We start from the raw sequence: 13,795 nt of genomic DNA on the forward strand, positions 1-13,795 counted from the left end.
CTAGTCTAAATGCTTCTGTGAAGGTATTTCGTAGGCCCGATTAACATCTATAATCGATGGACTTTAAGTAAAGGAGGTTACCATACATAATGTAGATGTGCCTCATCCTATCAGTTGAAGGCCTTGAGGCCTTATTCACTGTTGTACCTCTAGCACCCAAACCTGAGGTTTTCCAGTGAAGGACGAGTTGTGTCTCAAGACAGTAATAAAGAAAGCCTGCCTGAATTTCAGGCCTGCTGGCCAGCCCTACAGATTTCAAACTTGCCAGCCTCCACAATCCTGTGAGCCAAATCCTTTGAATAAACCTACATATATATCCTATTGGTTCAGATTCTCTGGAGAACTCTGACTGATACAAGGGCTGTCCTTTCACCTGCTGAGGGAATGGACATCTGCTCCCTGACTCTCCTCAAAGTCTCTCTACTGGGCAAGGGGAGAGGAAAGTTAGGGGAGAAGGGGGCTTTCTGGCTAAGGAAGCTCAGCCACTCATTTGTATTTTCTGTCTTGCCCTATAGGCAACTGAATTTGAGATCCCAATTATCTTACATGCAGATGGTTGGAAAGCCTCTTCTCTGGCCTGCCTGCCTCCTTCCTCCCAACCACCTTGATATCCCTGAAAAACTCATCTTTAGAAGCCATGTTCATTATTTCATTTCTCTCCCCGCAACAACCTTAATAGCTCCCTATTTCCTACCCTATTAGTGCTAATCTTCCCCAGCTGACGTGAAAGGTCCCAGACATAATATATTTCCAGCTGTCCTACCTGACCAATTCCCCACTATTCTCTGCATGTAAGTACTCTATTTTTGTCACAAAGATCCCGTTACTGCTCCACAAACACACAATGCTCACTTTCAACTCAATCTTTCTTCCTAAGCCCCCTCTGCCTCAAATACTTACCTCTTACTCCTCTATATATCCAAATCCTTTCCAACCTTAAGAGCTCAAGGCTTGCTTCCCTTATAATGATTTTCATCCCTAATTACTTCCCCCCTCTCATTAGAAATTTTCATATTTTTGAAACATCTAGTTTGGTATCTTTCAGAGGCATTCCAGAGTCACAAAGACCCTGGCACCTGAAGGATCCTCCCTAGATGTTATGGGATGAATTATGTCCCCTCAGAATTCATATGTTGAAGTCCTAACCTCCCAGAACCTGAAAATGTATTTGGAGATAGGGCCTTCCAAGAGGTAATTAAGCTGGGGTGACTGGGTGGCTCAGTCGGTTGAGTGTATGACTCTTGATTTGAGCTCAGGTCATGATCTCATAGATTTCTGGGTTCAAGCCCTGCATCAGTCTCTATGCTGACAGTGCAGAGCCTGCATGGGAGTCTCTCTCTCCCTCTCTCTGTCCCTCTCCCACTCACAATGTCTCTGTCTCTCTCAAAGTAAATAAATAAACTTAAAAACACAGGGACGCCTGGGTTTTGAAAGAGAAAGAGAGACAGAGAGAGAGAGGGAGAGAGATAGTGCAAGAGGGGGGAGGGGCAGAGAGAGAGGGAGACACAGAATTTGAAGCAAGCTCTAGGCTCTGAGCTGTCAGGACAGAGCCTGACACAGGGCTCAAACTCATGAACTTGAGATCATGACCTGAGCCAAAGTTGGATGCTCAACCAACTGAGCCACCCAGGCACCCAGACCATCTTAATATGTTATGCAAGCACAGCAAAATGCTCAAACACATTGTTTCTCTCTGGAGAGTGTATAAATGTGTGATTCTTCCTCAGAACTGTGTTCCAATTTGTGGTGTCTCTAATTCATTTTTACGCTGACCTTATAAAACTCAGACATATTAGGGAAGTTGAGGCAGTGCAATTAAACTTAAAACATGTGTCACCTGATTTAGTAATTCATTAGTACTCCTTTTATTGTTCAGTCTTGTTTCCTGTATGTTAGCAACAACCCCCAAAGTGGGCAAATTCTTAGGGAAACTGGTAGTATATTCTGCCTTCCTCTTACAGATCTAAGGTTCACCATTGGCCCGACTCATGTGCCAGCTCCTAGGGCTTTGCCCTCAAAGAAGAAACTAGAAAGAGCTAACATCCAGAGAAAAATAAATAAGGCCAGCAAGGCACATACCTGCCAAGTCTCATCTCATCTCTAACTTAAATATCACCTCAATGTCCAATTGAAAGTAAGTCCCAGTCAAACACCATCATATCATCCTGTTTTAATTATCTGCATTGCATGGATTGCCTTCTGACATTTTCTTGTTTATTTACTAATTTATTTATTTTCCGAATTCCCCCCATCATACCATGATAGAAAGTTTCAATAAGCTTATTCAATGCTATACCCCCAATACCTAGCACAAAGCACATGTTAGGTACTCATTGAATTGATCTTGAATCAATAAAAGAAGTTAGAGCATCATGATTTTCCTTGTCCCAAAATGAAGACTTCCATCATTTCAAGACAGAGAAATATCAGCCTGTTGAACCAGTCAACGAAGGTTCCCAAGTTCATTTGCTAGGGGAAGAAGACATAGCAGCCCAGGCAGAATTCCATGCAAGCAGAATCACATTCTCATTAATATTGAGAGACACAAATTTACCGATGCCCTTTCCTGCATGTTTACATCATGAATTGGTTCTCTGCAAAATGAACCACTGATTGATTCCCTGTCCCTGTCCTTCTCGTGAAACATCTGTCTCCTGGTTTAATCAGGAGGCTCTATGGGACTTTCCTATTTATCAAGAAAATAAATAGGCTCCTCCTTCTAACTAATAATAGATAAACATGACTGAGACACATTTATATATGCCAGGAAAACTTTGTCTAAGCAATTAGGACTCTGATCTTATTCCATGCCTCTGGCCCATTTTTCAGGAAATAACAAACAAAATAAATCAGCTGCACTCCAATCTAATTGTGACATAACATGAGACATTGCACTTAATGGGCTGTAACTGGAAAATTATTGTAGAGCAACGTAGGTTAATGTAGCATGTCGGTCACTCCTGGATCAAACTCATAGGTTTGGCCAATGCCCAAATCCCTCCCTGACTCCTCCTCTGTAATTTTCCTTGCTAACACATGCATCAGAGTGAAAAATCTCATAAATGCTCTTCTCTCCAAAGGATCTTGCAGAGAACACCAATATCCTTAGGTATCTTAAGATAACACTCTTAACACACCCTCATGGAAATAGGACAAGAGAAAGGTCTTTGCTAAAAATAATAACCCTTATCTTCTGATTTCCACTGTTTGTCCTTCCCACAACTAAAAAGCCAGGTTCACTCTCAGAAATAAGTCATCCAACTAACAATTGATTTCAACATTTCTACATGTGTCTTGCCCAGCAAGTATTGGTTTTTAGAAGAATGATCTCAGGGATCCATTAAGATCTTTAGTCATCTATGACTTAATTTTATTCAGAATATACAATTTATCAAGGCAGCCAGTGTTCTTGGGAGTTCTTTTTTTTTTTTTTTTCTGATACATTTTAGAAAGGTTTTTAGAAAGTCTGAGCCAAAGAAAGGAACTCAGATTAACCAATGAATTTACTGATAAATCAGAATAGCTGCTGTATCTAGTTCACGCAGACATTATTGCTGGAAGGAGTCTGTGCTTGTTTACACAGCGCTCTGTGTGTATTCTCAGTGTGCACATGAGTGAGAAAGAAAGAGGGAAGAACATATAGAGAGGGGAAGACCCACCTCCCTAATAGCTTCTTTAGGGCACACAATACCCGCCCCCCCCACCTAGCCCCCCATCTGTTCTGAATCTCTCCAGAAAGCCCAGAACACAAATCTGCCCCAAGGTCATGCTCCCTCCTGATCAAGTGACCAGCCTCTCATTTCCAAGATTGTATCCTTGCGAGTGTGGAAGATGGCTACAAGAAGAATGTACACCCACCGTGAAGACCACCTTCAGGTTGTTGAGCATCTCGATCTCCTTCGGGAAGCCCCTGCTGCCCCATCGCACCAGGTAGTTCTCACTGTGGGAAGAAGAGTGGCAACTGGTTACTGCCTGGGGCTCAACACTGCTTTGGAAAAAATATTCACTGAGCCTATACTGTGTGCCTGACACATGCTGACTACTGGGGACACGGTAGTGTTTGAGACAGATGTGGTCCCTCCCTCTAAGAGATCACCACTAACAGAGACAGGGGGCAAAGAATCAATAACATGTGCGCATTCATAGTCTCTTTCCCTCCCCCATTTGCTAAGCAAATTCTGGCCCAGCTACCTAATATTTTTGAAGAGAAGCAGCATTATCTGTAGCATTATTAAGAGTGGAAGAGATGAGGAGGAAAGGATTTTGGTATATTTTGCTGGACATTAAGAATATATTTGCCCTTCTCATCTCATTCCCTTTTCAAGACTGAATAAAGATTTGAATTTTTTAAAATGATCCATTGGACATAGGACTGTTTTCTTGAATGGAATGTCACAGTATGATGGGCCAAAGATGGCCTTAGTCATTATCTGAGATACACTGAAATAACTATCTAAATGCAGTTGTGACAACTATTTATATGCAATTGTGCTATCAAAACAAAGTTCAGGGTGTTACAAGAATGTATATCAAAAAAGTCTGTCCTAGTCTGGGTACTCAGGGAAGTCTTTGCTGAGGATATGACATGTAAATAAAGTCGGTCAGGAAAAGATAAAGAGAAATGTTTCAGGCAAAGCAAACATGCATTTAAAGGCCCTGAGGCAGAATGGAGCTTGATGCACCTAAAAGCCAGATCCAAGGGGTGCCTGGGCTCAGTCAGTTAAGTGTCTGACTTTGGCTCAGGTCATGATCTCACAGTTCAGGCTCCCGCGTCAGGCTCAGCTGTGCTGACAGCTCAGAGCCTGGAGCCTGCTTCGGATTCTGTGTCTTCCTCTCTCTCTGCCTGTTTCCCACTCGCACTCTGCCTCTCAGTCTCTCAAAAATAAATAAACATTACTAAATAAACAAATAAATAAAATAAAATAAAATAAAATAAAAAATAAAGTAAAATAAAATAAAATAAGATGAAAATAAATACAAACCAGATCCAAGGGGAAAGTGGTAAGAGAAAAATTAGAGAGGACAGACCATGTAGGCCTTGTAGGTCACCCAAGGATTTTGACTTGATCCTAAAAGTAATGGATACTCCCTGAAGGGTTTTAGGAGGGGCAGTCACACAATTCTGACATATGATCATTTACCATCTTACATCTTCTAGCAACCATACCCACCCTGTGGGGTACATATTAGTCAGTCCAGCCACACTGGGAAAATTAGGAGAAACTTAGTAGTTTGATGAGTTGAGTCATAAGGTTTGCCATGCCATACAGGAGTATATATAGTTAGTGTTAAATAAATGCCCATTATCTTGAATTAGGATAAAAACAAAGTAAAGCTCAAAAACCAAATCATCCTAAAAAAGAATATTAAGAATTTAACAAAGTTAAGGGAAGTCCCTTGTTTTCAGAGATTTGTTCTCTCTGATGTCTTGTTACTCTCTCTCTACTCACCTCTAGAAGACTGATGAGAGTAGTCTAAGCAAGGTCAAGGGGGAAATAGCACTGATAACAAAATGAACACAGCTCTAGATTAACCACTGGTTAAAATTCAATCAAGTTAAATGTAGTTTTTCTTTTTTCTTCCTCCCTTCCTTCCTTCTTTCCTTCCTCCCTCCCTTCCTCTCTTTCTTTCTTTCTTTCCTTAGTAAGTTCTAAATATTTCAGTGGAATTTTCAGCAAACTAACCAAGAAGCCTCCAAGGTTCCATGCAAATAATAATAATAATAATAATAATAATAATAATAATTGTTATTATTTCCCATTGGTTATCTCCAGAATGTCACAGTGAAATACCTGGGTATTTCCCAGGACCTTTGATCACATGTAGCATGACCAACAGAGAACCAGCCTGTTAGGTCTAAACATCAGGCACTAGCAATTTTCTTCTAGGGGAAATACAATAAATAAGAAAAGCAACTTAGAGGGCTGAGCTGGCCCTATCCATCCATGCCCAGCAAGACCTGGGTGGTAAGACCAAAGGCCTACCTGGCACCGAACCAGGTAAGATCTATTGCACATGACAGTCTCCTCCAAGGAAGGGGAGGACCATCCCAACTCCTCCTCAAGATTTTTTTTTTTTTTTTGAAATTAGCCTTGCCACTGGCTTGATGTCTAAGATGCTTCTTTTTTTGTCCTACAAAAATTTACCTTAGATTTCCCAAACTTCTCTTTAAGCATCCACTGGAATCGGACCATGATTTATCCCAACATTGAAAGCTCTGTCTCAGCCAAATTGTTCCCAGTTCACATTTGGGCCACACTGAGAATGCCCTAACTTGTCTTTGGTTCATTTATGTCAACCCGCTTGGTAAGGGGGGAGAAGATTGATTTCTTAGGGAAAAAACAGCTGTCCACAGTCAGAATGACATAGGGAGTGCTTTCAAGTTCCCCTGCCCCTTTCTTGTATCATGCCTCTTCTCATCTTTCTTTGTTTACTACTTCTCTCTCTCTCATTTTTTTTCTTTTGGTTTTTGTCCTTTTTGTTCCCTCTCTTCCTCATCTCTCAGTTTCCTGAGGGCTTCCCTGTATATCTGGCACTCTCAGAGACATCACTCAGGCATGCCCCATTGAGCATATCATCCTGTATGGCACATCAGGGAACAGAGCTGCCTTGTCACTGATCCATTGCCTCCTTCTACAGAGCTGGCTCAGGTCATCCATCACTTAGATAGGCCAGTAGGCCAGGCACCCTTGCCAATTCGAATATAAGGAAACATGTTTTCTGAGAGGCAGGAAGGGTCCTCTGAGTACTTTCAGGATCTTTGTCACAGGCACCTTGGGAAAAGCCGACAGGGAATGGCAAGGGGACTATGACACACAGACCATTTCAAGGTGGGTTCTGACGGAAAAGGGACACTCACTTCCAGTGTTCACTGAGGCCCACCAGGTGAATTAGCCTGACTCTTTAATGTTAGGGATTTAGGTTTGCTATAAAGAGTAGCTTTCTACCATGACAATGCTGACACTCTGATGAGAACCATTCAGGATATTTGATACAACTCTTTCCTTGGTGACATACTAAAGTGGGAACTAGCTTGTCTTTGGAGTTAGATAGATGGACCTGAGTAGAAATCTCAGATCCACCATTAATACATATGTATGACTTTGGACTAGTCACTTGACCTCCCCAAGCCTCATTTCCTCACCCAAATGACATGGAGTAAAGGGAATTAAATGATATCACGTACAGACCTCAGTTCATTCTCCTTAGATGAACAGTCCCTCCATGTTTCACAAATGTCTCCAGAAAAGCCATTATTTTCTAAAGTACTCCTCTTCACTAGGCATTGTACATGGTCTCATTTAATCATAACAACCAAGCTAGAGAGGCACCACTTTCTCCATAAAGGCAGACGAATTATGCTCCAGCTTTCTTCCAATATGTTAACTGGGCCTTCAAATATGGGACTATGTATTGGCCCAAAACCCCAATGGAGGAGACCAGCAGGGTCACCACCTGGAAGGATGGTCTAAACCACAAGCAGGGGCCAGGGGCCTAGTAGTGGGGGCTGGAGGTATACCAGAGTCTCCTCTCTGGAGATTCTCAAAGGTGTGTTCACTTCGTCAAGCTGAGGCACCCAAGGGTTCTCGAGAGCAACCAGTTAAAGTAGTAATAATAATAGCCACAGACTCTTGGAGCACCACGTGCCAGGCTCTGTGCTTCTCACTGATGTCTGAAAGAAATGACCCTGTGAGGTTGGCGCTCACATTTTGCAAATGGGGAACTCAGGGCTAGGAAAGATGAACAATTTGCCTGAGGTTAAGAAAGAGTAAATGGTGGGGCCAGGATGTGAACTCAGGCAGATCTCAGAGCCCACATTCTTAACCTGGTACCGCCCTCACCACTCATTTCTTAACTCTGGTTGTGTTTTATTTTGTTTTTGTTTGTTTTATTTTGTTGTTTTTATTTTTTACTTAAGTTTTTTTTTTTTTATTTTAATTCCAGTTAGTTAGCACACAGTGTTACAATAGTTTCAGGTACACAATCTAGTGGTTCAATGCTTCCATATATCACCCTGTGCTCATCACAAGTGCCCTCCTCAATCCCCATCACCTATTTCACCCATCCCCCTATCCATCTCCTATTTTAAAAGTATGAATTTTAATCTATCCAATGCCACCTGTATGAATCTCATTACCTCTGGTTGTTTTCCAGAATCACAAACCTATTTACAAAACCCTACTGTGTAACCATAACCGCACTATGGGAAAATTTTGGTGGTAATATTTCCACCTGACTGGTACATCCTATAAAAAGTTATTTCCGGGGCGCCTGGGTGGCGCAGTCGGTTAAGCGTCCGACTTCAGCCAGGTCACGATCTCGCGGTCCGTGAGTTCAAGCCCCGCGTCAGGCTCTGGGCTGATGGCTCGGAGCCTGGAGCCTGTTTCCGATTCTGTATCTCCCTCTCTCTCTGCCCCTCCCCCGTTCATGCTCTGTCTCTCTCTGTCCCAAAAATAAATAAACGTTGAAAAAAAAAAAAAGTTATTTCCACATTTGCAGGCTCAGTTTCTCTTCCAGGTGGGAATTTCTCCACAAGTGATGGCGGGAATAAAAAGGATGTTCTGTGCTCTGCTAACTCCAACCTCCCATATACACAGAAGTCAGGCAATACTGAACACACCTACCTTATGACAGTTTGCTTGTTGGGGTCATAGAGAGACATGAAAAGCTCAGCATCTTCCCCAATTCTGCACACAAAGTTTCTCACAAAGACATAGAGGCTGTGGGTGGGGGATGAGGAGATCCGGGAATACATTCCATAATCTGGCTGGTCTTTTGACTAAGAGGTGGGCAGGAAAAAAGGAGGAAGGTAGAGAAAATTAGCCCAGCACCACTGAGGACGCAAGCCTGAAGATTTCTGCATTATAACCAGGTCTACAACCAAAAGCTTCTGTAATCTGAGCCAAGTCACTTTGACTCTCTTGGCCTTGATTTTCTCATTTTGGGAAATAGTACTATTTGCCCAGCCTTCATCATAAAATTAGTGTCATAAAAATCACAAATTACTTTTTCAAAAAATGCTTAAATGGTCTCCATTGAAACTAAAAACTTCTGCTGTTTGAAAGATGCATTTAAGAAAATGAAAAGGGGAGGCACAGACTGGGAAAATATATTTGCAAAAACATATATCTGGTAGAGAATTTGCATTCAGAATATACAAATATACAATCATATTTAGAATACACAAATAATTCTTACAACCCAATGATGAGAAAATCAACCCAATTAAAATGGGCAAAACATCTGAACAGACATTTCACACACAAAAAAAAATTACAAATGGCCATGGCCAGTAGGCACATAAAGAGATGCTCAACTTCACTAGTTATTCAGGAAAATTCAAATTAAAACCACGATGAGATACCATCACACAAGCACTAGAATGGCAGCACCAAGTGTTGAAAGGATGCAGAGCTACTGGAACTCTCTCATATACTACTAATGGGGATGCAAAATTGTACGCCCCTTCTGGAAACGAGTATGGCAGAATCTTTATAAGTGGAACATACACGTATCATAGGATCCAGCAATCCTACTGTCAGGTATTACTCGAAAAGAATGAAAATGTACGTTCAAACATGTGTTTGCAAATGTTCATAGCAGTACTAGTTAAAATAACCCCCAAGTGGAAACAACCCACCTGTCCAAAATGGACAACTGGTCAATGGTATGGCAACTCAGCAATAAAAAGGGAAAAATAATATATACCATGACACAAACCTCAAAATCACCATTCAGAGTAAAGTAAGTCAAACACAAAAACCAAGGGGCACCTGGGTGGCTCAGTCGGTTAAGCATCCGACTTCGGCTCAGGTCATGATCTTACAGTGTGTGAGTTTGAGCCCCGCGTCGGCTCTATGCTGACAGCTCAGAGCCTGGAGCCTGTTTCGGATTCTGTGTCTCCCTCTCTCTCTGCCCCTCCCCTATTCATGCTCTGTCTCTCTCTGTCTCAAAAATAAATAGACGTTAAAAAAAATTTTTTTTTAATTCAAACACAAAAACCATACGATTTCATTTATATGAAACTACAGAAAAGGCAAAAGTGTAGTCACAAAAAAACAAATTAGGGACTGCCTGCAGCTGGAGACTGGGGAAAGGAGTCAACTGTAAGGGGACTCAAAGAAACTTTCAATGTGATGCAACTGTTGAGATCTTGATCGTGGTGGAGTTCACCCAGCACTGTATTTTAGCCAGATTCAGTAGACTATAGTTTATAATGAATTGATTTCATTCTGTGAAAATTACCTCAATAGAGCTAAAAATAAACCTTCTTTCAAATAATACACAGTGGATAAAATGATTTTTTAATCATAAATCAGAGTATGTTAACCTTGAAAAATAAAATTACGTTTCCTTGAAATCTTTTGTCAGTTTTCTACCACACTTGGAATAACAAATCTTAACTCTTCTCCATGATGCCTTGGGCCTTGTGAGATCTGGCTACTGCTCCCTATGTCTCCAAATCATTGCCTACCCTATCCCATGGCTCAGCATGCACCATCAACACTGGCCTTTCTACTCCTTGAAACTTCAGAACACAGTCCTACCTCAGGACCTTTTCACTTACTGTTCCCTATACATAGAACACTTTGTCCCTAGATCTTCCCAGGCCTGGTGACTTCACATCATTCAAGTGTCAACTCAGATGTCTTCTCTGAGAGATGCCTTTCTTGATGGTACATTTTAAAAATAGCTCTTGATGCACTATGATTCACAGAACCCTAGCTTATTGTCTTTTAGAGACTTATCACCATCTGGAATTAATTTGTTTGTTTGTTTGTTTACTTTGTATTGCCTTTTTTCTTTTCTCCTCTCTGGAATATAAAAGCTCCATGAGAACAGGAAACTTGCCTGGCATTAAACTACCTGTGGGATGGATGCAGAATGAATTACAGTCCCAAGTACCAAAACAATAAAATGCAGATGGCTATTGATCATCTCAGGTCATAGGACAGACGCCTCCTTGAATAATATACACTCTAGTTAATTAGCCTATTATTTTAAGTTTATGATATGTTAAATAATGCCTCACTTGGCTAAAGGCTATTTTACAAAGCTCACCAATTCTTCCTTGATGCGCTCTGTGATTTTATCAGTCGCCTCCTCATGTGCATGGAACAAGCTGATGACGCTGGTATTATCAGGGTCCAAGATATTTCCATCATCATCTCTGACAATCAGATCAAGCTCAAGAATTCTGCAAAGCAAAATCCATAAGTGAGGATAAATCCGTAAGACTTTACGATGCTGTTGGGAGGTTTATACCAGAAAATTTGCCTGGTATCTGAAGATTGCAGACTTTCACAGAACAGCTCTACACCAACAACCTTGCACACGGCTTGTGAGCCATACTGGGACAGTTCATCCTCTTTGGGTAGTACTGTGGCAGTGTGTATTAAATTTTCCTAAAGTGTATCTTTCCTGCGATATTAAATCTAGAGAAACATCCACATTTGAACAAGAATGTGTGTTACAGCATTGCTTACATCAGCAAAGTGATGAACAAACCAAAAGGTCTGTCAATGGGAGAATGGCGAGGGAGGAGGGGCCAACATGGCAAAGAAGTAGGGGGATCCGAAATTCCCTCGTCTCAAACAAAGCAGGGTTGAAACCAAAGGAATTTGGGTTCGGGAGGCAAAGGGCTTGGGAGGCAAAAAGACAATTGCTTCCAGGGACCCACTGGCACAATCCAATGGGCCATAGGTGCATGATTGAGAACCCGAGAGAAAACGAATGGAGGGGAAGGATCCCCTTCTGCGGAGAGACAGAGGGAAGAAAGAGGCTGGGGAAGCATAGGACTGTATCTGGACAAGAGAAAAACCAGACAGGGATGGAGAAAGATCCAATCTCTAACTGAGGGGCTTTCTCTGGTCTGGGGCTGGCTGCCCGGATCACGCACCTTGGGGGGAGGGGAGCCAGCCCCAGGCTCGGTGGCTAGGTCAGGGGCGCAATCTGCAGTGGAAGACAGCGATCCCCTCCCCAGAGTGCTGTGGGACAGGACAAAACCTGCCTGCGCCCACCAGCCAGGGACCACTTATCGGGTGGTGCAGAGGTGCTTCCCCAGTACCAGGGCGCGTGGAGCGAGAGTTTGAATCCCAGACAAGCGCCAGGCACAGGAGTCAGCAAAGCAACACAAACCACCTCATTTGCGCCTGCGGCACAGTGAGAACAGGTGGAACAGAGTGGTTTGGGACACCCGGTCTGTGGTGGAGAGGCTGGGGTGTCGCCATTTTTCTCCCCATCACCAACAAGGCGGGCTTCAGGGAAAGGACAGCAGGCCCACAGTGGAGGCGGGACCCGCCTACACCTAGCCACGCCCCTCTGTGCCGTAGGTAGAAGGTTGACGCTGAGGAACCAGACGGCCCCGCCTCCAGACCAGCACTGTTGGATTGCCTGGCTTGATTCTTGGACAGTTCTTATTATACAGATATATTCTTCCTTTTCTCCTTCTTATTTCTTCCCTCTAGTTTGGTTACTCTGGTTGTTGGTTTGTTTAAGCAGACATATTTAATCCATTAGCTTGATACATGTTCTATACCTCCTTCTTTATTTTCCTTACTCTCTCCCTGGATTAAGCCGTATAGTTTCTCTGTCTGGTCAATTTTCTTTTCTTTTTCCCCTGCCTCCTTAACTTATTTTCCTTTCTCTCTCTCTGGATTAAGCCATTAGGTTCTCTGGTCAATTTTATTTTCTTTTTCCCCCGCCTCCTTCTTTATTTTACTTTCTCTCTCTCTGGATTAAACCATATAGTTTCTCTGTCTGGACAACTTTCTTTTCTTTTTCCCTGCCTCCTTTATTTTCCTTTCTCTTTCTCAGGATTAAGCTGTATAGTTTCTTTTTCTGGTCAATGTTTATTTTTTTCTTTTTCCCTGCCCCTGTCATTTCTCTCTTTGTATGGGATAAGGTCTCTTCCATCAGCACTGCCTCCACCCTGTTATTTACTTGTAGCTGGTGCTTCTGGTTTTGTTTGTTTGTTTGTGTGTTTGCATGTTTGTTTTCTGTTTGTTTTTCTTCATTTTCCTTTCCAGGGCTACTTCAACAAACAAATCAAAACACACCTGGTGGAGGGTCTAAAACATCACTACTAGTAGGGACATAAAGTACAAAAGTCACAACAACAGAGAGCAAGTAACACTTTCCAAAAAACACCTCCTGAAGGGCCAGGCCCTGGACGGTATATGACCCCTCTTTAATATAGTAGTGCTGGCAGGTACAGGGCACATAACAAGTTTTTCAAACACATAATGGACAGAAAACTAGCCACAATGACAAAAGGGAAGAATTCTCCTTAAAAAAAAAATCCATGAAGAAATGACAGCTAAAGAATTGCTCAAAACAGATATAAACAATTTAACTGAACAAGAATTTAGAATAATAGTCATAAGATTAATTGCTGGACTTGAAAAAAGCATAGAAGACATCAGAGAATATATTGCTGCAGAGATCAAGGAACTAAAAAATAGTCATGATGACTTTAAAAATGCTGTAAATGTCGGGGCGCCTGGGTGGCTCAGTCGGTTGAGTGTCCAACTTCAGCTGAGGTCATGATCTCATGGTTCATGAGTTTGAGTCCCACGTCGGGGTCTGTGCTGACAGCTCAGAGCCTGGAGCCTGCTTCAGATATTGTGTCTCCTTGTCTCTCTGTCTCATCCCTGCTTGCACTCTGTCTCTCTCTATCTCTCAAAAGTAAATAAATGTTTTAAAAAATAAAATAAAAATGTTGTAATGAGGTGCAAAATAAACTAGAGGCAGTGACAGGGAGGATTGAGAGGCGGAAGGGAGAATGGGTGAAATA

At 42.2% G+C, this 13,795-nt stretch overlaps 1 protein-coding gene across 2 annotated transcripts in view; it reads right to left on the reverse strand.

The window, feature by feature from the left end:
* The window catches only part of DOCK2 (dedicator of cytokinesis 2), a 422,892-nt gene that overhangs the window by 364,230 nt on the left and 44,867 nt on the right, over positions 1-13,795 (reverse strand). For both annotated transcript variants that reach the window (XM_047091278.1, XM_047091279.1), the window contains exons 7-9: positions 11,062-11,197; positions 8,625-8,779; positions 3,859-3,940 (exon numbers count right to left, since the gene is read on the reverse strand). In XM_047091278.1, the coding sequence (XP_046947234.1) occupies positions 3,859-3,940; positions 8,625-8,779; positions 11,062-11,197 (373 nt within the window). The remainder of the gene's footprint in view (positions 1-3,858; positions 3,941-8,624; positions 8,780-11,061; positions 11,198-13,795) is intronic.

This window comes from Lynx rufus, unplaced genomic scaffold, assembly GCF_022079265.1.
Source record: "Lynx rufus isolate CCGP_SWC_20201006 ecotype Redwood Valley unplaced genomic scaffold, mLynRuf1.p SCAF_1, whole genome shotgun sequence".
Lineage (NCBI taxonomy): Eukaryota > Metazoa > Chordata > Mammalia > Carnivora > Felidae > Lynx > Lynx rufus.